Genomic DNA, 24,698 nt, shown 5'->3' with positions numbered 1-24,698 from the left:
TAGCAAATGGACATATTAATAATGTCATCATCTTATTTGTGAAGCTGAATCTCTACTAGTCAAACGTATACCAGGTAGTCAAAGTAATTTATGCTAATTATTACTTTAAAAGAGATCATGGAAAACAAAATTGGGGCCTCTAAAAGGTTGACAAAGAGCTGTCGGTTCTTCCTTTTGAAATGAAATGATCTTAAACAAATTGGAAAAATCTTCACTTGTATCCATAAAGACATTGGTTGTAGTTTATAACTTCAAAAGGAAATGGCACTGTATGTGAAGTACCAGAGCATTTCATATTACCAACATTCTAACACCTTACCCTCTTTGGCTTGTTCATCAGATTCACCTAAGAGGGAACATTTTACAGCAATTCAAAGTTCTAATTGAGAACCATGAGATAACTGAATTTCATGTAACTTCAGTTCTAACCAGTGCCAGTTCAAATTTAGGAAAGGGAAGAATAATGCCAACACATTCTATAAATGATCAACATTTGAAACAGATCAAATCAGAATCATTTACCCAGGGCTTGCTATAGGCAAGAAGCAAATAAGGTATATAATTATCTTCCTGTCAGGTGGTGAAAAATATAGTGTGAAATAGAATAGGCAGGGTAAATACAGATTTCATTACCTCTGAGGGTGTTCATTCTTCCTGAGCACATACTGGAAAAGTAAAGGGTCAAGATAAAAAATGCCCATTCTAGACCAGTAGTCCTTCCAATGTCTCTCTTTACCCTATCTTTGGCCATCTAATATTATGATCTACATAAAGGGAAGACTGCAGCTACTCCAGTCCACCTTTTTGCTGTTGGTACCTAAAAGAAGTGGGAACTAGGGCAAAGGGGGATAAAGGTCTATGTGGTTTTCTTTTTTCCTTTTTCTGCCTGTTCTGTCATTTGATTGAAAAAGTGACTATTTGAAGACAAGTGGGTCCAAGAACACAGTATTCATATTTGCATGTTGAAAAATACATGTTGTGTTTTGTTTTGTTTCTGTTTATCCTGTTGTTGTTTTAATATGATGGTATATCATTAGGAAAGCTTAAGGCATGTAAGAGCAACCTAGTCTTGTAAATATTAACATTACTGAATCAAAGCTGTTTTTTCAATCAAGCCTCTAGAATCTTTGAGGCAAATGGAATCAAATTACACAAAGATCTTGAATGTTTTTTAAAAGGTATTTTTGTATCGTTTTCTATCAACCAGAATAGTCTTTTTATATAAACTTTTAAAATTGTTTTTGTGAGATGAATTCAGCTATTCTGAAATGAGTGTTAAACCAAAGAAAACAGCAGCAATATCATATGATAGAAACTTATGTAAATTAATTTCCTTATTGTTTTACCGTTTAAACAAGGTCATTCTTCAAGATGCAGTAACACACATCTAGCTACTAAAGTAATACTTGTTCAATGGAAAAGAAAATTAAAAAGATGTGATTTCACTACTTTATTTTTTCAAAAAAATTCTTTTTGGCTACACCTGTGGCATATGCAAGTTCCAAGTTCCCAAGGCAAGAACTGAATCTGAGCCACTGCTGTGCCATATCCTTTAACCCACTATAGCAGGCTGGTGATCAAACCCACACCTCTGTGGCAACCCAAGCAGCTACAGTCAGATTCTTAATCCACAGTGCCACAGCGGGAACTCCCTTATTACCTTATTTAACTGTTATTTAATCCAGATATTTTCCCCCATGCCTAAGTTTAATCATTAATTCAACAAACATATATTCAGTGCCTACTATAGCCAAGGCACTGTATTAGTCACTACGGGCACTTCTGTAAAGATGAAATATTTTTTATCATTTTGGTGCTTTTTATTTAATGAAGGAGATAAAAGGTAAAATTTAGAAAAAATATTTTTAAATTTATCCTCGGTGCTATGTGAGGAAGTCTTGGAATGCACATTCGAGGATGTAATATTTGAACTTCTGATGAATGGAAATTAATAATCAGAAAAGATTGTTAATAGGTAAATAACATGCTATTAACCTTGAGGACAGTAATAGGTAAATAGCACAGCATGGCATTATGAACTACGTATTATATTATGGTCTTCATTAAAATCTTCCCATATCAGTATTCTTTTACAGCATAGAGTTTGTTATTCTGCTGTATGAGTTTATCATAGGCAATTTATGCAACCTATCTCTTATTTCTTTATATTTTAGGTGCGGAATTAAGAAATAATGGTGTACTTCATTCTTATGTACAGAGCCTTAACTTATAAGATGACTTCTTTAGGATAAATTTAAAGAATAAGGAATAAGAATGGGCTTGTTTAATCAAAAATAATATATATGTAATAAAAAATCATATTGCCCAGTTCACTCCCGAAAAGATGTGCTAGTTTGTAACTCCCATCAAATGGTATGAAAGAATCCATTTCTCTACTCTGTCAATAACCCTTGGTTTTATTCCTTCTAATTCTTGCCAATTTTATTGACAAAAAGGAAAAAGCACTTTACTCCTTTTATTTGCATTTCCTTGCTTTTTTACTGAGTTTCAACATTGAAAAACATTTTGAACTAGGCAGTAACATTAACTGGTTAGTTTTCCAGACTTTGATGTATATTAAACCAATGAACAGATATAGCAATGAAGTAGGGGTTATGATTTCTATTTTTACTTTGCTATTTTTGGCTTTCTGTAGAAACATAGACTCTTTATGGAGTGGAGAACATGGATACACAAAAGTTAGATTTTTTGTTTGGTTGTTTTTTTGCCATTTCTTGGGCCGCTCCCGCGGCATATGGAGGTTCCCAGGCTAGGGGTCTAATTGGCGATGTAGCCACCGGCCTACGCCAGAGCCACAGCAACACAGGATCCAAGCCGCGTCTGCAACCTACACCACAAGTCGCGGCAACACCAGATCCTTAACCCACTGAGCAAAGCCAGGGATGGAACCCGCAACCTCATGGTTCTTAGTCGGATTCGTTAACCACTGTGCCACGATGGGAACTCCCATTTTTTTTTTTTTTTTGCACAAATGTTAGATTTTTAATAGTTGAAAAGATTTTGAGAGGGTCTACAGATTACTAAACGATTATAAATTGCATCATCTTTAAAATTACAGAATGTGTTTATTTTTACCTCAATTCCATACCACCTGTAGATTTTAATAAAGAAATACTTTTAGGAATTCTATTTAAAAATAAAGATGGAGTTCCCATCGTGACGCAATGGAAATGAATCTGACTGGGAACCATGAGGTTGGGGGTTCGATCCCTGGCCTCACTCAGTGGGTTAGGGATCTGGTGTTGTCATGAGCTGTGGTGTGGGTCACAGATGCAGCTCAGATCCTAAGTTGCTGTGGCTCTGGTATAGGCCAGCAGCTGTAGCTCCGATTTGACTTCTTATCCTGGAAACCTCCATATGCCATGGATGCAGCACTAAAAAGCAAAAAAAAAAAAAAAAAAAGATAAAAAAATTAAAAAAACGATAGTTTCTACTCTTTTTTTTTGTCTTTTTCTTTGTTGTTGTTGTTGTTATTGTTGTTGTTGTTGCTATTTCTTGGGCCGCTCCCGCGGCATATGGAGGTTCCCAGGCTAGGGGTTGAATCGGAGCTGTAGCCACCGGCCTACGCCAGAGCCACAGCAACGCGGGATCCGAGCCGCGTCTGCAACCTACACCACAGCTCATGGCAACGCCGGATCGTTAACCCACTGAGCAAGGGCAGGGACTGAACCCGCAACCTTATGGTTCCTAGTCGGATTCGTTAACCACTGCGCCACGACGGGTACTCCAGTTTCTACTCTTTTCAAAATTTGCTCCTACAGTATCTGTGAATAATTTTTTCAAGTGATAATGCTTTTTTTTTTTTTTGCTTTTCTCTCTCCTAAGGAAAAACTGGTCTACTTCCTGGGTTGTCCTTTCTAGTCGAAAAATTGAATTTTACAAAGAATCCAAACAGCAGGCTCTGTCTAACATGGTGAGTAGTTCTCCATGTCTACTATTTTCATCTTTACAGAAATATTGTTGAATTAAAAGTTTGGTTTCAACAGAAATCACACTAAAGCCTCGAAGCCATCAACATCTGAAAGCAGATGGAGAAAATGACTCAATAAGCTTTTAATCATATGAAGGGAAAATAGAACTTAGTGTCTGTTTTATTAAGTGGTGCATTTGGAGAATAATCACAAAATGAGATGAATGGCGAGCAGCTATTTAGTAATGAGAAGGTAACACTTTAAATTAAGGTGCCATTTATAAATGCTTTATTCTTATTTATGAAATGATCACTAACTGCAGCTACTTGCTCAAATAATGTATTATAAAGTATGTTATAAAATGCATTAGTAATAAATGCTTAACAGATGAGACTATGGAAGGCTGTTTTAAAGAATATTGTAAGACGTAAATCGTATTAAACCATGTATGTGCATCTTTAATACATGAATTTAAGTTGTTATCTAGCATGCTATAAAGTGCTTCACGCATTAATAAATAATAATAAACTGTTTATAAATGGCACCTTAATATAGGGTGTTACCAATGAGGAAACACTCTAAGTTAACAAAGTGATTTTTTATCTTAGTCTGTGATATTCACTATACCCAGCTAACCTTTCGAATAGTTCTGTGACTCCATCTAATAGAGCTAATACAATTTCTGTATCCTTTAGTTATTACAAAGTGAAATTTGTAGGGCTTCTTGATTGTACCTGGAGGAGGGCCTCACATATGCCCTCAGAGATTTGACAGTGATAGTAAGAAGGAGCAATTCTGAGCTAGTTACTGGGCCAACTCAAGCTCAAAACCTTGCTGCCTGAACACCAGAGCTGCCACATGATGTCGGAGACAGTGGGCAAGCAGCATATCTGACAGCCTCCTGATTAGGAAGGACTCAGGGCAGGAACCAACCTGCCATACCTCATCGGCCTGATGGGTGGCAGGGAAAGGGGTCTCCTGGCAGGAATTAACCACAATGAACTAATTTGTATTTGGCAGGTAATAAAACGATGGAAAGTTCTTTGCTTTCCAGCCACTAGTCTTGTTTGCTGTGTAATCCTCTTTAAATAGGAAATAGAAAATCATTTGCTAGGAAATGTTATTTTTTTAAAGAAGATTTTTAGTAAGAACAAAACGTAGCATTTGGCTTGCTCCTGATAATTGCAATAGCCTTTATCCCCAAGTAGCTTGCTGATTTTGTAGTCTCTGTGCAGTCCAATCTGTAAACTAATTATGAATAAATTAAAAAATATATCTCAGTTCTTTGTATTTTTAATTTAAACTGCCTCAGACATTTGTTTTAGAGTTTTGTTTTGTTTTGTTTTGTTTCATTTTTTGGCTGCGGTAATGGTGAGATAATCTTTTTAAGAAAAATAAAGTACCCCTAAGGGCCAGGCACAAAACAACTCCCATCCACCCATGGGGTCCTTTGTCTTCCCTTTGAATGGGTTCTAAGGGGGAAGTCAGGATGGGAGGAAAGTTGTTTGCCTTGCTGAGTTTGGCTGCTGTGAAGATGATCTTCCTCCTGCTGGGTGAGAAGAATTCTATTGGAGCAGAGTTTATGTGAATGTGCTGGGATAATGGGAGAGATTAGATTCCAAATTAAAGTGTTTGGTTTATTTTTATTATTTTAATCTCCTTGTATGATGAGATATAATTATCAGCTGCTTAATTTTCTACAGGTGAAAGAAAACTCCCTCTTAGATATTGTAGGCAAATGTTGCAAGTCAGCTCATTAATTACATGCCTCCAGTTCAACATTCAGAATTGTTGAAAATTGACAATAGATTTTACTTTTAGAAGAAATTCATTAACATATTTTTGGCAGTTCCTACTTATTACTTCTGGCCCCATTTTCAATGCTCTTATGATTTCTCCTAGGCACTCATTGTCTTCAAAGCAAATTCAGGGCAGGAACTAACTGTGTGTTGTGGTAATGGGGAAAAGAATTACAGATTCCTGTTTGTACTGCATGAATTGTCTTGTTAGTCAACTTCTTGGATACATTTCTAACCAAGTATTGAAGGCCTGGTGGGATAGCCCACATTTACCAATTCCAGTCTCAGAGAAATGATACGATGATTGCCAGGCCTTGATTAAAGATACTGTGGTTTTATTTTGAAAGAGATTTATGCTCAAGTTTCTGCATTTTTTTTCTACCCCCTTCCACATGTCCTAATATTATTGTTCATTGTACTTCTGGGAAAAAGTCTATCCTTTCTTCCAAGTGGTCAGTAGAAACTGCCTAAGTGAGTGCAAAATGTGGTTTAAAAGAGTAAATGACATTTTAATCTGTATAGGAATGATCTTTGAATGTTAATGCAGTGGTGAGCAAAGTAGTTAGGAGAAGGGCTTTGAAGTTCAACCACAGGGGCCTTTATTCTAGTTTTGCCATTTCAGCACTGACAAAGTTCTTCAACTTTGAGCTTCAGAATCCTCATCTGTAAAGTGGGAATATTGATATCTATCAAGATAATTAGTAAGAAATGAAATTAGTTAATAAAACAGACAAAAAAGAGAGTAGCCATAAAATAATTGTTTTATTAAAATATAAACATATTCTATAGTACATAATATAGAGTATAATATAGTTATATCATTATATAATATGAATGAATTCACACATGCATAGAACAAAAAGTGTGTTATTTCAAGGAACTCCAGTGTGTATAGTCTCCAAAAACAAGAACACTGTGTACCAGCTATAATGAGAAAAAAATAAAAAACATTATTAAAGAAAAAAAAATAAAGCTTAAAAAGAAAAAGACATCTGTATCCATAGGCAGCATAGAATGTTGTGTCTGAACACTGAATAATTCTGAAAATGAAGCCATTTCTTCATTTGGGGTTTGACCTGTGACTTCCTGCTTGTCCATATATATTTTTCTCTTCCCTTACTGCTTTCACATTCAATACAGCATGTCAACAAAATGCTGTGCCTGATCCCCTATTCCATGTTTGGTTATATTTCCTTCTCACTTAAATTCTTTCAGCTCAAAACCAAGTCACATTTGTATCAAAAACAGCCTCCCCCTGAAAAGAGACATGGAATCACTTCACTGGTGTGGGTAAATCAGAGTCATAGGCTCTTGGCCCTCAGTGACTTATTCAAGGAAAAGGAGGACTGACCTATTCTGTTTTTCTTTTTTAATAAGGAAGTTAAACAGTAAATTAACACCTACTACTGTCACTTTCTAACAGAAAAGACATTTTGTAATACACCAGTCCCAAATCTAGGTAGGATTAAACATCAGAGTGAAAGACGGAGAGGAAACTTTCTTCCTTCTATGTCCACATATATTGTCTCTGTTTTGTTCACTTCACCTCAGTCCAGAGAAACTTTGGTACAGACTGGCTGGCCCTCCTGTGAGAAGGCCATGAGGGATGTCCTGGCCAGGCACATTACCAGGGATATCCCTAGACCCAGATTTTCTGGTAAAAAGAAAAGATAGTGTTCATTTTCTATATTCTGACTTGTAATGCACTTTAAAATTTTAAAATGTTGTCATAATACAGATAACACTTTTTAGTAGAATGTATAAAACATATATGTATATTTTAACAGTTATTAATCAAACTCCTACATAACTACAACTCAGGTCAAGATGTAGACCCTGCAAACCTTTCAGAAGCCCCACCCCTGCCAGTTGTTCCTATGTCATCACAGCCTCTTCTATTGCCACAGAGTTAAGTTGTATTTTAGTCATTATTTTATCACCCTTCATTATTTTCCCACCTATAGGTTTAGCCTTTCTTAAAAATATAGTTTAAATATAACAAAATTATTTTTCATATATGGTTATATGTTGTAAAGTATAAAATATTATAAAATACAGTTTAAAATTTGCTTTAGAATTTATTAAAGGGGAGTATGGTGAATATTCCTTTTGTTTCTTGCTTCTTTCTCTAAATATGTCTTGCTTTTTACTTTCTATCATTTTGTTTTAACCATTTCATTTTTTTTTTTTTCCTGCTGGTTTGGGAGTGATACATTTTGTGTTCTGGTAGTGGCCTGCCTAGAATTACAGTTTATCAAAGACTAAAGCTATTCAAATCCCTTTACTGTCTTCCAAAATATTAGTTTAGAATATTTTTAATTCACTTATCCCCTCCCAATGTATATGCTATTTCTGTCTGGTATTTCACCTATTTAATACCACTAGGCATTATTTATTTTCTTTTATGAATCAATGTTGCCCAATATTTGCCATATCCCTTGTTATTTATTTCTTCCTGTATCTTAGATATTCCTTCTAGGATTATTTTTCAGTTGGTCTGAAGTACATTCTGAGAATTTCCTGTAGTAAGAGTATTGTAACAGTCTGTCTCAGCATCTGTGCATTTTACAATGTCTCTATTTCCCCCTTAGCTTGGAAATATATATTCTCTCTGGATATAGAATTCTAAGCTGGCAGTTATTATCTTTCAGCACATCAAAAATATTATTCCTCTGTTTTCTGTCATCCATTTTTGTGATCATGAATTACCTGTTAATCTAACTGCTGTTCTTTGGCTGCTCATAATATTTTTCTCTTTACCTTTGTTTTTCCATGATTTCAATGTGATGCATCCTGATGTCATTCTTTTTATTTTCCTTGTTGGTATGCTTGAGCCTCTTAAAATTGTTTTTAACTGTCATTAATGCATTTAAGAAAATTCCCAGCTATTACTTTTCCAAACGTTGTTTTTTTTACATTTTCTCTCTTATTTTCACTAAGGCTATAGTTAAATCTCTGTTGTTTTCTCATTCTATCCTGCACATTTTACATTCTTCTCTTTATCTGTCTTTTTGAACTATATTCCAAATAACTTTTCTTGATTTATCTTCTAATTCTTTAATTCAGTCTCCCCTTGTGATAAATATTTTTTTATTTCAATTGTTGTAATTTTCATTTCTAGAAATGTTTCTTTTTTTAATTTACTAAGTCATTTGTTATAGTTTTTTTTTTTCCTGCAGATCTTTTAAAAACTTTCATTTTGTGAAAATTAGAAGGGACAGTTTTTTATATCCTGAACCTTATGATTCTAACATCTGAAGTCTACCTCAATCTGTTTTTGATGGTTCTCATTCATGTTGCTTTGTTTCCTTGTATATTTGCTTATCTTTGATTATATGCTAATCATTGTTATTGAAATATGGGGGATTCTCTGACGCCTGGGATAAATGTATTCTACTCCAGAGTGTGGCATTTTTCTTAATAGATCTAGAGCATTGCCAATTTAGATCTATCTGTTAACAATTTAAAATTCTCAAGTTAATGTATATAGAATAGGAAGGCTATGGCTGTATTATACCTTCTCAGGGACAGAATTATCCTTCACTTCTTTTTTTTTTTTTTCTTCTCTTACATTGCTCATCTACAAAAGCAATCTTCTTTATAATCCCTTGGGTTTGAAGAAAAGGAACAAGTTTAATATTGGTTCTCAACTATCCTTTTATAAAATCTCAAACAGCATCTTTTCCATTATTCTGTGAAATCAGTTGACCAAAGTTCAAATGTATAGTATAAACAAATGCCCTCAGTCAAGGCACAGTTATGTTGATTTGATAGTTTTCTTTTTTCTCTGGGTTCAGATTCTCACCTCCAAAAAATGTTTACCTTGAAAGTCCCCACTGTCTTTCCAGCCTTTCAATTCTTTTAAGGTAATTTTAAAAAGAAATATTTAATCCAGCAATTTTCATTGTTTTTAGTGGGAGAGTTGATCCAAATAGCATAGTTTCTCATTACAAGATACCTCTCTTTCATTTAAATATGCATTTGGTTAATCAAGTTTGTGCTATTTATATAAGACTTGGTGGAAAAAGACTTCATAAGAATATGTATTGAAATTCTACAATGAACAGCTTGCTCGTTAGGGCTACATATAAGGCATAGAGATATAATCAAGATATAGTCTTTGCTTTATAGTATCTCTGCCAAAAAATAGGGTGAGATGAAATAAGAAACATAGAAGAATTTTTTTTTTTCTGGAGACTTAAAGGGAAGAGAGAGCTCACATCTGTGAAAGATTTGAATTAGGCCTTGAAGGATGGTTATAATTTCAATATGTGGAGATTTGTGGGCAGGGAAAATTCCAGTGGAGTAAAAAAAAATATGAACAATAGCATGAAATTTAGAATGGGCAAGGTATATGTCCTAAAAAGAGAAATTAATTTTTAATTCAGTTGAAAGGTAGGATAAAAGAAAAGGATTGAGCAGAATGCCATGGGCTAAGAATCACTACTAGGGGCACATCTTAAATAAGGTGTGTCAGTGTTCTCCAGGCATCTTCACCTTAGAGTAATTTCTCATGGTTCTTCTTTGAACAAATACATACTGAACAGCAGTATGACCCTGGTGTTACTTATCTTAAAAGGACCAGGCCTACCAGGGAGAAAAGGCAAGAGAGGAAGCAGATTCTTCTAGCTTCAGTTCATTTAGTCCAAGAGCAAAACCTGGAGTTCCCGTCATGGTTCAGTGGTTAATGAATCCGACTAGGAACCATGAGGTTGCGGGTTCTGTCCCTGGCCTTGCTCAGTGGGTTAAGGATCTGGTGTTGCCGCGACTTGTGGTGTAGGTGGCAGATGTGGCTCGGATCTGGTGTTGCAGTGGCCCTAGCGTAGGCCGGCAGCAACAGCTCCAATTAGACCCCTAGCCTGGGAACCTCCATATGCCATGGGTGTGGCCATAAAAAGACAAAAAAAAGACACACAAAAAAAGGGCAAAACCTTTTGCCTCAAAAGCACCTACAGTATTATTTGCTTTGTCTGATGCCAGAGAAGTCCTAAAGAATGAGAGTTGTCAGTTTGATTTATCCTCTAAGGCCTTGACTCTAACCCCTTGCATTTTTCAGGTACACTTACTTATTTTGGTATCAGCGAAGTATTTCAATTGCCTCCAGCAATTCAGTTGCAGCTTTCCTCCTTCATCCCTGCTGTGCTTTGTGATCTTAGAGCATCTGGTTGATATGAAGTAGATCCTTGACTCCAGCTATGGGATCTGGCAAATATGCATTACTGGTTAAAAAAAAAAAAATGATGGATGGCCTCATGGGGAAGAAGCGGTGTAATTTAGAGAACTGATTCATTTCTTTATTTTATGAACCATTAACAACTCCTTACAGGTGTCAGTGTTGTTAAACCCTAGAGATATCCAGATGAATAATGGATGATTTCTGTTCACAATGGGCTATAGTTTCATAGGGAAAACAGAATCATACATAGGTTTATCATAATAGAATGTGTCAAACATGATAAAGAAATATAAGAAAACATGCTGGGGAACCATAGGTCTAGTAACAAGTAGTTCTTTCCCTGGGAAACTCTTGTTCCAAGTAATATTCTGCATATGTATCTCTCCATTTGTTCTTTCTGCCAATATCACAGAGAGTCCTCCATGTTTAAACCATTACGCTAGGTATTATGAAGATACAAAAATGAATCAAATTCAGATCTTTCACTTCAGCATCTAGAAACAAATAGAAACTATGTCCATAAATCAAGTCATTAAAGTGAAAAAATGGACATTGTGGTAGTTACTCCAAAATGGCATGAGCAGAGGCTTGGGTTAGTTTTATGGTACCTGAGAGGAGAGAGAGATTGCTTTCAGCTGGAAAGGATTCTAAATATGTCCATAGAGGAAGTGTCATTTAAGGAAGTTTTTGAAGGCTGAATAAGATTTTGATGCAGAAATGAGCCAGGGAGGTGGGGGTGTACTTTAAGTGGAAATAAGCGGGTAAGTTATGATAAAATATGGGAAGTGAATTCTTTAATTTGTTTATTTTCCAGATGTTATTGACCTCTTGCCTTACTCTACACACTACTGCGTGCTGGTTATTGCTCATAAATGCTTCTGGTGGTTCCCTGAGGGCTAGGGTGAAGTTGCCCCAGTCCAGACTATTTTGTGTTTCTTTTGTAAGTTGCCCAGATGTACTGCCAGTGAGGGATTGCTGGCAAAATAAGTTGAGGAACAGCATTATGTAACAGCAAGCACCCTAACTTAGAAAGTCAGTGTAGAATCTACTCGCAAAAGACCTTGACAATATTGTGAGAAGAGATGATTTCATTTTGTAGGCACCATCGAGCCCTTTATAGTTAATACTAAATACCATCAAATTAAGAGAGATTCAGAATTTCACAGACAGGTTTGAGGAATTAAGATTATATTTTTTTTCTCCAGTTTAAAAAAAGAAGATAAGCCTTGTCGAATTATCTGAAAGACCTATTCTAAAATTCTATGGAAATAGATGAGAGCAATAAGGCCTGCTGTTATCCAATAGCAAAATGGCTAAGTCTTTTGTCATTATGGCCCAGTGCATTTAATAAATCACAGGGCAACTTCTCACTCAGAAAATATGTTAACACTCTCATATGACTATGACCTTTTAGCAGAATGGTTATTGCTGAAGAAGTCCTAGGGCAAAGAAAATAAACAGGGTAATGCATCTAAGGAGAACTAAAAATATGCCATGCCCAAAACATGGTTGTATCAACCCACCAGTGAGCCTAGTAGCAAAGTTGGTAGTGTTTTCACCTGACTCCAGCATATATGTTCAGTGTAGAACCCTCCTGAAATAAATACACCAGTCTGTTTCTGGTGAGGAAGTTTCTCATCTCCACATCCCCAAAATCAGACCAGATGAACTTTATTCTCATCAATAAAATGTTTCTTTTATATTTATTACATGCTGCCCAGAAAACTTAATGTCACTTTTGACATAAATTCAAAAGTATTACAATGTTTTAGAGACTATTTCTCCCCTAAAATAGAATGGTTCTGAAGCCAGTATGTTCCGTATGGAGTGTACATGATTGTGTATGTAACTGAACTTTTTTTTTGTGCTATTTTTATTCTTTTCACTTTACAATGTACTAATATTTATAATCAGAGGCAAATACTGGCAAATTTTACTCTATTGACAGATAAATTTTCCAAGGCATTTAATAAACTATTAACTTTTTAAAACCACTCATTCAGCCATAACCTTGAAAGCAAAAAAGAGTAATATAAAAGGCTTCATTAAAATAATTTGTTTACTTTTTTAATATTGTTTACTTCCAGTACAAATAATGAACACAAGCATTAATTAAATAATGCAATACATCTAATGTTCATTCATTGTAGCATGACTTTAATAACAAAATGGACTATTTATGGGAGTAAAATGATGTGATTTAGCAAAAAGATGAAAATAGTTTCAATCAGAAAGCTATTCATGAATTATTGAGTACTCTGTGCAAAATGAATATGGAATGATTTTATCTTTGTAAAGTGAGTGTAAAGCCCTTATTCGGATTCTTGCTCAAAGAAATCATAAAAAATGGAGGGGAAAACAATAGATCTACCAACCTTAGCCTAATGAAGGCATTTTAAATATCTATTTAATATTTTAATTCTTATAATGATAGTGCTCTGGCAAAGTCAGCATAGTTATAATGGGGGCAGGTTATTAGTTCAGCCATAGATTGTACTATCATATGGCCTCACCATAGATTTAAAATGTTTTAAAAAAACAGTCCAAGATCTGGAGGATGATGGGTGGAGATGGAAAGAAAGGAAAAAACAAAAACGAATTCTAGTGTTTTATTAACACAAACTTTGTACAGAAAAAAGTGAAATCAAGTGATCAATGTTACTATAAATGAACTGATGTTATCTGGTTGTAATTTTCTCAAGATTTGGCCATTAACCACAATAAATTCGGTATCTTACATAAGTTTTAATAACTACAAAAATCTATGAAATTGATAGGATGCTTTATAAATGGATAATAGCTTACTGTCCAATAAAACTCACCTTAGGCTCTTTTAGAAAACTATTTTAATTATGAAGTTTGACTGTTGTTTATCATTTTGGTCAATGTAATACATCTGATTTAAAGCTTGCATTTCTCTAAGATAAAAAAGACTTTTACTCCACAGTGCACTTTTGAATTTACTGAATATGTGTGTTTATTCTTCCTTTACAAGTCACTACTGAATTGAAACGTTCTGAGGAGCAGTATCATATTAAGTAGAAATAGGGGCTTCTCAGTCAGACACCTTGGTTAGGAATCCCAGGTCCACAAGTTATTTGCTGCTACAATTCTTTGATAGCTCAACTGTAGTATGGGGTTCATAAGATTACTTGCAATTGTGAAATTATTTGAGAAAATTGATGTAACATGCCTGGCATATATCAAAGGTAATAAATGTTAATAATGTATTTATTACTACTACTACCACTACCACCACCACTACTACTACTATTACTATATGAAGCCATAGAGTAGAGTGGTTAGGAGAACCAGGCTTTGGAGTCAGAATTCAATTCAGTTGCCCAAATTGCCACTTAATGACAGTATACTTGAAAATCCTTGTCTTAGTTTTCTTAACAATAATATAAAGGTTTTTTTCAGGTACAGGAACATTACCTGTTGTCCAAATACAATGCAAAATTTCTTCAGAACCTCATTTCTTACTCATACCTTGGTCCCAAACAGACATTTCTGGTCAGCTTTCTGCTATATTTGCTTCTCCAATCTTCTGGTTCTGTCATTCCCCTGGTGGCCGATGATGGAAAGGTTAAGAGCACAGGAAAGTCTGTATGTTCTTTAAACTCTGTGAGCCCAGACGCTTTCATATTTTTCTGGCTCACATTCCAGTGATGAGAATGAGTAATGTGGGCACAGGTTGATGAAAAGAGGGTTAGAAAAAATGGAGCCTTTGGAGCTGCTTTCCAGTGACAGCTCTAGACTCCTGAAGCGGAAGCATTGCACACATTTTTGTGGAGAGCTAACCGTCCTTAACACAGGAGAGTAACATCAATTGTCTCAGCCCTGATTTCATAGAAAACAGAGTCCATTAAGCACTTATGCTTTATTTGAGAAGTATGAGTCCAGTACATAGAGTGAAGTAAAAAGGAAATGAGGCAGGAGATAATGGGAAATAGTAAAGAGCATATATTATCATTTAGGCTGCTACTCTACAGTGAACCTCGAAGAGTCACAGAGGACCACTGTGCAGGTGTACTACTTGACTGGGAAATAAGCTGCAAATAAACTGTCTGGAGAAAGCATAAAGCAATCTGTAGGAGGAAGAGATGGAGATAGGAGGAGGAATTTTTTTTTTTTTTTGCTTTTTGCCTCTGCTAGGGCCGCACCCATAGCATATGGAGGTTCCCAGGCTAGGGGTCCAATCAGAGCTGTAGCTGCCGGCCTACACCATAGCCACAGCTATGCGGGATCAGAGCTGCATCTGTGACCTACACCACAGCTCACAGCAATACCAGATCCTTAACCCACTGAGCAAGGCCAGGGATCCTAGTCGGATTCGTTAACCACTGAGCCATGACAGGAACTCCAGGAGGAGGAATTTATCAGCCATATTTCTTCTCACTTCTTGTTCCCTTTTGGTTAAAATTGATCACCCAGAGTCTTTCCTTCCTGTATCATGTGGAGGTTGTCATACTCTTGGATGGCTACTCAGAAAGTCAGATCCTATACTTTATAAAGTGTTATTTCATCCAAATCTGGAAGTGGTAGGGATCTAAAAGCTTATCTGCGCTTTGATAACCAGGAGAGCCTTGCATTCCAGGAAGGTGTCTGGTCATCCACAGGAAGTGGGACCACGTGAGCCCAAGCAGGTGTGGTCATCTACAGTGACAGTTGCTTTGGACTGAGTAGATGAGGGCCTAAGGAAGGAATCTGAGGGGATGTCTGAGGCATCAAAAATGTGCCCAAGCTACCCATCTTGCAAAATTAAATACTTCTTATGTAATAGAAACTTAAGACAGTATCAACATATAACAAAAATGACTAAATAACAGATACTATATTTATTTATTTATAATTTTATTGTAGTTGATTTACAATGTGTTAATCACATTTCTGCTGTACAGTAGAGTCACTCAATTATACATATATATATATATATATATATATATTCTTTTTCAGATTCTTTTCCATTTTAGGTTATTTTAAGATATCGAATATAGTTCCCTGTGTTATAAAGTAGGACCTTGTTGTTTATCCATCCTATGTATACTAGTTTGCATCTGCTAATTCCAAACTCCCAATCCTCCCTCAGCTCCGAGGGCCACCCCCAGAACTGCTATTTTTATTCTAGCAAGGTTTTGGTTCAGGAATAAATGCAATAAATTCTTGAAAGGAAGAGAATACTTTCTCCTCAACAAACAAGTAAACAAACAAAATAAACAAACACCATAACATTCTAGTGCTCAAAATCACTAACAAAGCTTTGCTTTTCTGAAAATCTGGTTTGGTTTGGTCTTGTAGTGAGAAATTTCACTGTGGAAACAGTTTCAGTTATTATTAACACCATTTATATTCATATACATAAAACTCACATCTTACAATCAAAGTGTCCTCTTCTATGTTGACAGCAGCCATACTTTAGACATTAATAAGATCAGGTATCTATTCAGCACTCTTTCCTAAATCATTTTGCCCAAATGAGAATTTATAAGTGAGTTTTAGCCTCCTTTATGACTGATTTTCCAGAATCAAAACCAGTTATGTGATCAAACTTAATTCCTCTAAATAGATTTTGTGTTTCATGTTTCAAACTGATAAGGACAATCAGAGTCTATATTCTGGAATAGCAATTAATCCAAAATAAAAAATGGTAGGTAATAATCTGTCTCATAAAATCTGAACCTTGTCTTTTTTTCAACCACATCTAGTAATAAGGGTATGAGAATGAGTGGCCCAATGATTTGTTGCCTACACACATGCCCAATCTTCATCACAGAAAATGCCGTCAAGCAAAAAGATCATCTGGCCTTTGATATTTTCTTAATATACATTAAAAGCCCCCAAATATCCCATAAAGAAAAATGGGAAACTTAATCCCAAAGGTTTAATCTAAAGCAGAGAAAAATATATTATGGAGGGAATACTCTGTCAGCTATTATTAGGAAATGGTAAAGATGGACTAAGAGAATAATAAAAATCAGAAGTGGACAAGACCTAAGATCAATTTTTAATGACTTCACATTTCTCCAACAAAGAGGCTTTTATGTTTTATTGTCCAGAAGCAGTAACTTTTAAATAATTCTATTTAAATATTTTTAAATCAGTCATTTATATTTTAAATTTATCCAGAAGAAATATATGTACAATCCTAGATTCATATTTAGTCAGTTTTTAAAAGTGTATTTTTATAATGATGTACAATATGATACATTGGCATCATGTACTTCATAAGCAATCTTTTTCTGTGTTTTATAACTGTAGAATCAGAAATATGTTTTCTATTAAAGGAGTCTTTAATTTCAGACTTCTTGAATAAAATCTTGATTGTCTTCCAAATAAATTCTACAACTTTTCTGAACAACTTATTCCAATATTTAACACTTCAACACATAATTTTTCCTTCTAATAAAGCCTAGTCCCTAAAGTTGTTCTTTAAGCCTAGGTCTTTCTGCTTTAAGATTGTAAAAATGAACTATTGATTAGGATCATTTTTGTATAGTTCTTCATCTACTTACCTTTGCTTTTTTTTTTTTTTTCTCAAGGCTAGTATTTTTGTTTGCTTGACTTTTACCCAAATCACTTTAGCTTTTTCTGGCATACTTTTAAATTCACCCTCGACCTCTATTTTTCCTTCAACTTTGCATAATATTAGTTCCTATTAAATGTCAGTATAAAGGAGAATATTGTGATTTTATGTACTGTATAGTTCTCATTTTGTAAACTGCCATTCTGAGATATTTTATTTATTAATTTATTGGAATAAATCTGGAAATTTTCCATTGAGATTATTCATCCAGTGCATAAATTCTTTCAACAGTTAACGAATTTCTGTTGGGTGCTTATTATGAACCACTTTGGTAGATTTTAAGGAAATAAAACAGTAGGGATATACCCTGCTTGTTTTCTGATTGTAAAGCTTGGGGAAAGAGACACACCAAAAAGTGGTTACAATGTGTGAATTGTAACAAACAAGTTGTGAAAACAAATTGTAAAAAAAAAATGTGTGTTGCAGAATAGGAGATATGGTGAGGAGTGAATAACTATGCCTAAAGAGGTGAAGAGCCTCATGGAAATGATTTTGGAGTTACATCATAAAATGAGCAGGATAGGACAGATGGAAGGTGAAAAGAGAGTGGACTGAAGAGAGAAATAAATATTTTCCAGATGAAAAGGGTGCATGCATACTCATATCTCCAGTGTATAGAGTGTGAAAAAGCATGGTGCATTCTGAAAACTGCCATGAATGCAGCATTGCTGGTGTACAGAAAAATGGAAGGATTAGTGGAACAGAAAAGGTGGTTGGCGGTGATGGAAAGAGGCCTATATACCCTACTAATGGATTTGTACATTATCCTGTAGACAATACATTTTATGGAAGAAATATAGTAAGATTTCTATATTAGAAAAAAATCAAAATATGGAAAATAAATTGAATTTATTTTTTCTTTTTATGGCCACACCTGCATCATATGGAAGTTCCTAAGCTAGGGGTCAAATCGGAATTGTAGCTGCAGGGCTGTGCCTCGGCCACAGCAACACCAGATCTGAGCTTCATCTGTGACCTATGCTGCAGCTTGTGGCAACACCAGATCCTTAACCCAATGAACAAGGCCAGGGATAGAACCTGCATCTTTATGGAGACAATATCAGGTTCTTAAGCCACTGACCCACAATAGGAGCTCCCTTGAAATGGCTTTTATTGAGCTCAGAGGAAAAAGTGAAGAGAAGAATTCAAATGAGAGAAAATAAGAACTCAAATGAGATTATGATCATGGAGTGAAGAAGATGGATCTAGTTCTAAAATTTGGCCTTGAACCTTTTGGTTGTGGGTATCAAGGAAAAAGGGAGAATTAAGAAAATGAAGAAAGTGAAGGGACAAAGGAATGATTAACCAAGACAAGCAATAAAAAAAAAGAAGGCAAGTCTGAGAAGCAGACAGTGATTTTACTGAGGTGTCTGTGCTACATCCTAATGGTAGTTGGTTAGAAAATAGAGCTCTGCACATAAGAGAAACTCAGGGCTAGAATAGCCACTGCAGAGTCAATACACGTAAGTAATGGATCATATCATATGGAAACCAAAACCCATAGGAAACATGTAAACTATGACAAATAATGAAGGCCTAGAATAGTAAATCAGGAATTACTACCATTTAAGAAGGATTATGAGGAAGGGAGTTCAGTAAAAAAAAAAAAAACAAAAAAAAAAAACAAAAAAAAACAGAGAAGGAAAAGTATCAAAGGTGAAAGAAAAATTTGGAGTGAAAATATCTCCGTAGTTGAGTTTTAAGGAGAAGGACCAGCAGAATCTAACAGTACAGAATTCACTTAGAATGTTGATGGACAAGAAAGTAATAGACTATTTCTGTTAACCTTAATGGTTAAGAGGGTTTTGTAGTCAAGAAAAGGAAAAAAAGACTGCAATGGGTTGAAAAGACAGTGGAACATGAACAAACAGAAAATGTGACTCAAAGAAACTGAAGAATCCTGGCAATAATGGAAAGGAAAAAGGTGAGATTGAGAAAAAAAATGAAGTTGTGGGGTTGATGCTTGCTTCTATTTTTTTTTTTAATAGAAGTGACTTGAGTGTGATTACAGGGTAAAGGACATAATCTATTTGAGACAATAAGGAATGAGATTGGATAAATTAGTAACTAGAGAGGAAAGACTTTGAGCCAAAGAAGGAGCATCTCTTCTTCTGAGGGGAAAGAGGACATGACTTGGGAGTTGTTTGTTAACTATATGGTGCCAACAAGCCATGTGATTTTGATGTTCATAGATGCCATTGTCAGGCCAGACACAGTAGTTCATAAGACAGGAGTACCAGAGTCACAGACCCTGGTCCAGAATTCTGGGAGCCAGAAGCAAAATGGGAAATAGAAAGTGTTAATTCTTATTTGTGGACCTAGTAGGAGGAAAGGATAAGTATTGACATACTTGGAACTTGGAGTTGGATAAAAATGAATTTATAACTCAGCTGAAGCCCTTATTAAATGTGTTGAACTTGTGTAAGGCACTTAACCACACCCTGATTGAGTTTCTTCACATGTCCATTGAAGGCAATGATAGTAACTTCACAAGATTGTTGTAAGAAATACATGGGAAATTGATATGAAGCTTTCAGAAGGCAAGGCATACATAAATTTATATTAAAGTTTACTTTTGTTCATTTTGACTACACAGACTATTGTTGCAAGTGGGAAGAATAGTGAGTGTTCTAGCACAAGGGTTCTCTGATCTCTATGAATTAGGAGTAAGCCATTTGGTGGGCTGCCTTGAAAAAGATAAAGCTTTGGGAGACAGATACCATGAGGGAGAATAGAAACTGACTAGGAACATATTAAAAGTTTGCAAAGTATTCATGACATTGGTCTTGACAGTTATTTCATGGATATGTTAGGTGTCCTAATCATAATATAGTAATAATAATATTAATAAATAATAATAATAATAAAAGTTTTGCTGAGTACAGTCAAAAGCCCAACTGAAGTAGGTAGCTATTATTTGTAAAGTTACTACACTGAATATTCAAGTTAGTTATCTAGAATTAATATAAGGAAGATTGTATAAGAAAAAGTAGATGAGTGGGTGGATTGTTGAAGGAAAGAGAGACTGAAGTGACTGCTAAATCAGGGGCACAGGTCTGGAAATGAAAGGGATTGAGAGACTGGGAGAACACACAAAGAACTGCAGATTCCAATAACCTCAAAGCCAAACAACAAAGTGTGGGCGAGGAGGACTCAGAAAGTGGAATTTGTTAGGTGAAAAACAGAAACTAAATTGCTAATGTGGAGAGGAGGTGAAGCAGAGTGATCATGAAGAATGTAAGCGATGGGTCACAGTCACTAGAATGAGTACTAGGATGTGACTGAAAGTGATGGACAGAGTTTGGATTGAGATAAACCTAAGCCAGGTGCCAAAGCCATGGGATTTAGCATATGATGCTGATGAGAACAGTTAGAGGTTGGCAGAGCTATAGGGTAAGAAGACTGGCAAGGCTTAGCTTGCTTTTAGCTCATAGGTCTCTTTTAGCTCTCTCAATAGAGACTCTAGATAATTATACAGAGTCTGAAACTAGTATGGGATTCTTAAAGGAAGGGTCAGTATTTTATCTTTGGATAAGCCAGCATAGTGACTAACACACAGACAGTAGATTTACAGTAAATGTTTGTTGAATGATTCTGTGAAATCCTAGATTCAATCCACATATGAGTCCATTAAACTGTTTATCACTTTGCCAAACTGCAAAGACCATTTAATCATTAAACCAAATACAAATCATAATTGTTAAAAAATTGGGAATTTTAAAATGCCAAACCTTCCTTTGAAAGCACAAAATCTAGTTGCATTTTGGTGTTTTCCTTCATTCATGAATTTAGCAAATATTCATTGAGCAACAGCTATGTGCCAGGCACTCTTCCATATATTGAAAAAAATAGTGTAGGAGGAGGCAAACATGGTCCCAGCTCAGGGAGTTAAATTCTAGTGGGGAAAAATGATCAGCACATTTTATATAGATATAGATTGGTATCTCTCTTTCTATGTATATATATTTCGGTTAAGAGGCAGGCTGAGTGAAATTATAATAGTGAGGTAGAGAGTAATCAGGAGTGCTGGGATGCAACTCTTTTATGTAAGGCAGAGAGAAGACCTCTTCCAAGGTGACATTTAGCTGGGACCTGATGACAGCCATGTGAAGACTGGGAGGTATTCCAGGTAAACAGGTGGTGTAAAGGCCCAATGGGAGGTTTAGCTTTAACAGAGAAGGACAGAAACAAGAGCAATATTTCTGTACTAGCCTATTAATAAAATCATCTTTTTCCCAAAATAATTCATGTTTTAACATGAATATGATCATAGAGTATGTTCAGTTTTTAAGTATTGTATAGTGGTTAGAAATAGACTCTGGAGGGGCACTACTTGCATTTAAATCCTGGCTTCTCCTTTTCTACCTGTGTTACCTTAGAAAGCTAACCTAACTATTCTGGCATATTTTCTTACCTGTAACATGGTAATCATAATAGCACATATTTCATACAGGGGTTATAAGAATTAAATAAGTTGAAAGCCATAAAACATGTAGAGAAGCATTGGGCCCATAAAGAGTACTTCTTATGTAAAGTCATCCCATCTTTTTTTTTTCTGACTGCATTATGTGGAAAACGTAAGTCAAGTTATGCTTGGCCCCTACAATGTTTCAAAAAAATTACTGAATTGCCAAAAATAACATCTTACGGTTTACTATTTAAAAAAACCTATTTCTGGTTTCTTCTGAAATATAGTTCATGTCAGTTAAACTAATAGAACATAGTGTCTATGAGGCAACAGTTGTGGACAGATTTCCTATAACATTTTTTACCATTCTTCCATAATTTTATGTTTTAACCTAAAGTTCATAATATTAAAATTTGTCTAAAAATATTATAAGCCTTGTATACTAAAATTTTAAAGTATTCTGTTCAAAATGGTTTGAGAAAATTGTATTTATCTATAGGGAAACCTAGAGTAGCTCAGACTATACAAAAATAGTTGGAATCTCTGAAATGTGGCATAGCACTCTTAAATATAGTAAAGAAATTTCTTAAACACTTTGTTGTTTAATGTTTGGAATTATGCAAATTTTAAGTTATATAAGTGTGATTAACTTGAACTAGGTGAAAATCTGAGGAAACAAATACAGTGGATCTTCTCAACTTACTATTATGAATTACTGAAGTAAAGACAGCTTTTAACTAACACATTGTATTATGTAAAAGGAAGCAAATGGTACAATCTATTTGATCTAAATTAAATTTACTAAATACAAATACACGTTATATGTAGTCTTAAAAGTCTGAAAAGTGAATTTCTAAGTGGCATACAGTTATCACTTAAGTATTTATTAAATTTGGGTTTTTTCTTTAGCCTTGTTGAGATATAGTTGACAAATAATATTCTGTTAGTTTAAGGTGTGTAATGTGGTGATTTGGTATATACACAAAATATATATTGTGAAATGGTTACCACGCTAAGGTTAGTTAACATTCATTACCTCACGTAGTTACCTTTCTTTGGTGTATTTTATGTGCTTCTAACATTTAAGATCTACTTTCTTAGCAGTTTTCAAGTACAAAGTAAGGTGTGAACTATGGTCAACATTCGATCCCCGGGGTATAACTGAAAGTTTGTATCCTTTGACAAACATCTTCCCATTATCCCAGTTCCTGATAATCACCTTGTTTCAACTGATTTTTTTTTAGATTCTGCAAATAAATGAGATCATGCAGTATGTCTTCCCTTGTCTGCCTTACATGTATGTATATGTGTGTATCTGTATATATATATATATATATATATATATATATATATATACACACACACACACATATATACTGCATGTATATATATTTAAAAAACATTTTCTTTATCCATTCATCATTTGATGGATTGTTGGACACTTATGTAATTTCCATGCCTTGGCTGTTGTAAATAATGCTGCCATTTACATGAGGGTGGGAATATCAATTTGAAACTAGAAAAAAATATCTTCATATCATAAATATATATGTGCTAGTTCAGTAAGCTTTTTTTTTCCTACATGCATCACCAGTGTTATATGATTTTTATTCTTACTGCATTTTTGTTTACAGAAAACTGGGCACAAACCAGAAAATATAGATTTGTGTGGAGCACAAATTGAATGGGCCAAGGAAAAATCAAGCAGAAAGAATGTCTTTCAGGTAAGAATGTTACACAGATTCAAATTATTCCTATTCCTTCCAAATCTTAGCTCTCTTGGGTAATTAAAATAAGACTACCTTGTTATGATGTTTTCATGTGCATGAACTAAATTGTGCAAAGGTCATTGTGAAAAACTGGCTTCTCTTTCTTATTGTTTTTCCCTGACCAGTTTGTAACTAAACACAAAATATATGTTGTGTGTTGATTAATTACATACTCAAAGTCATCAAATTTTGCAGTGTATTTGATAGCTGTTTGGGCCTCAAATCTAGAATGCTTGTAGATTTAATGTAGAACTTTCAAATACAAAGTAAGATTCACTAATTATGATCAACTCTTTGCATTCATTTCCATGCCTGCTTTCCAGTCATAAATTATATTTAGCAGTATAACGTAGGGGGATGAGAAGAGCTGAACAGCTATAAAAGTTATATTTTTTACATTGTATAATTTCAATATGTATTTTTTTAATTTTATTTTTTTATTATTCAAATGAATTTATCACATCTGTAGTTGTATAATGATCATAACAACCCTGTTTTTCAGGATTTCCATTCCATAACCCAAGCACATCTCCCCACCCTCCAAACTGTCTCCTCCGGAAACCATAAGTTTTTCAATGTCTGTGAGTCAGCATCTGTTCTGAAAAGGGGTTCAGTCTGTCCTTTTTTCAAATTCCACATGTCAGTGAAAGCATTTGATGTTGGTTTCTCATTGTATGGCTGACTTCACTTAGCATGATAATTTCTAGGTCTACCCATGTTGCTAAAAATGCTGGTATTTCATTCCTTTTAATGGCTGAGTAATATTCCATTGTGTATATGTACCACTTCTTCTTGATCCACTCCTCTGTTGATGGACATTTAGGCTGTTTCCATGTCTTGGTTATTGCAAATAGTGCTACAATGAACATTGGACTACATGTGTCTTTGCGAGTCATGGTTTTCTCTGGATAGATGCCTAGGAGTGGGATTGCTGGATCAAATATAGTTCTTTTTTTTTCTTTCCTTTTTTTTTGTCTTTTGTCTTTTGTTGTTGTTGTTGTTGTTGCTATTTCTTGGGCTGCTCCCAC

The 24,698-nt window shown here is 34.9% G+C and overlaps 1 protein-coding gene across 9 annotated transcripts in view; it reads left to right on the top strand.

Moving 5' to 3' along the window:
* Positions 1-24,698, top strand: part of ARHGAP15 (Rho GTPase activating protein 15) — a 619,215-nt gene that overhangs the window by 97,177 nt on the left and 497,340 nt on the right. For all 9 annotated transcript variants that reach the window (XM_047772000.1, XM_047772001.1, XM_047771999.1 and 6 more), the window contains 2 exons: positions 3,847-3,934; positions 23,536-23,625. In XM_047772000.1, coding sequence (XP_047627956.1) covers positions 3,847-3,934; positions 23,536-23,625 — 178 coding nt within the window. The remainder of the gene's footprint in view (positions 1-3,846; positions 3,935-23,535; positions 23,626-24,698) is intronic.

This window comes from Phacochoerus africanus, chromosome 3, assembly GCF_016906955.1.
Source record: "Phacochoerus africanus isolate WHEZ1 chromosome 3, ROS_Pafr_v1, whole genome shotgun sequence".
Lineage (NCBI taxonomy): Eukaryota > Metazoa > Chordata > Mammalia > Artiodactyla > Suidae > Phacochoerus > Phacochoerus africanus.
The sequence above is the reverse complement of the archived record's forward strand: the minus strand, read 5'-3'. Positions and strand labels throughout refer to the sequence as shown.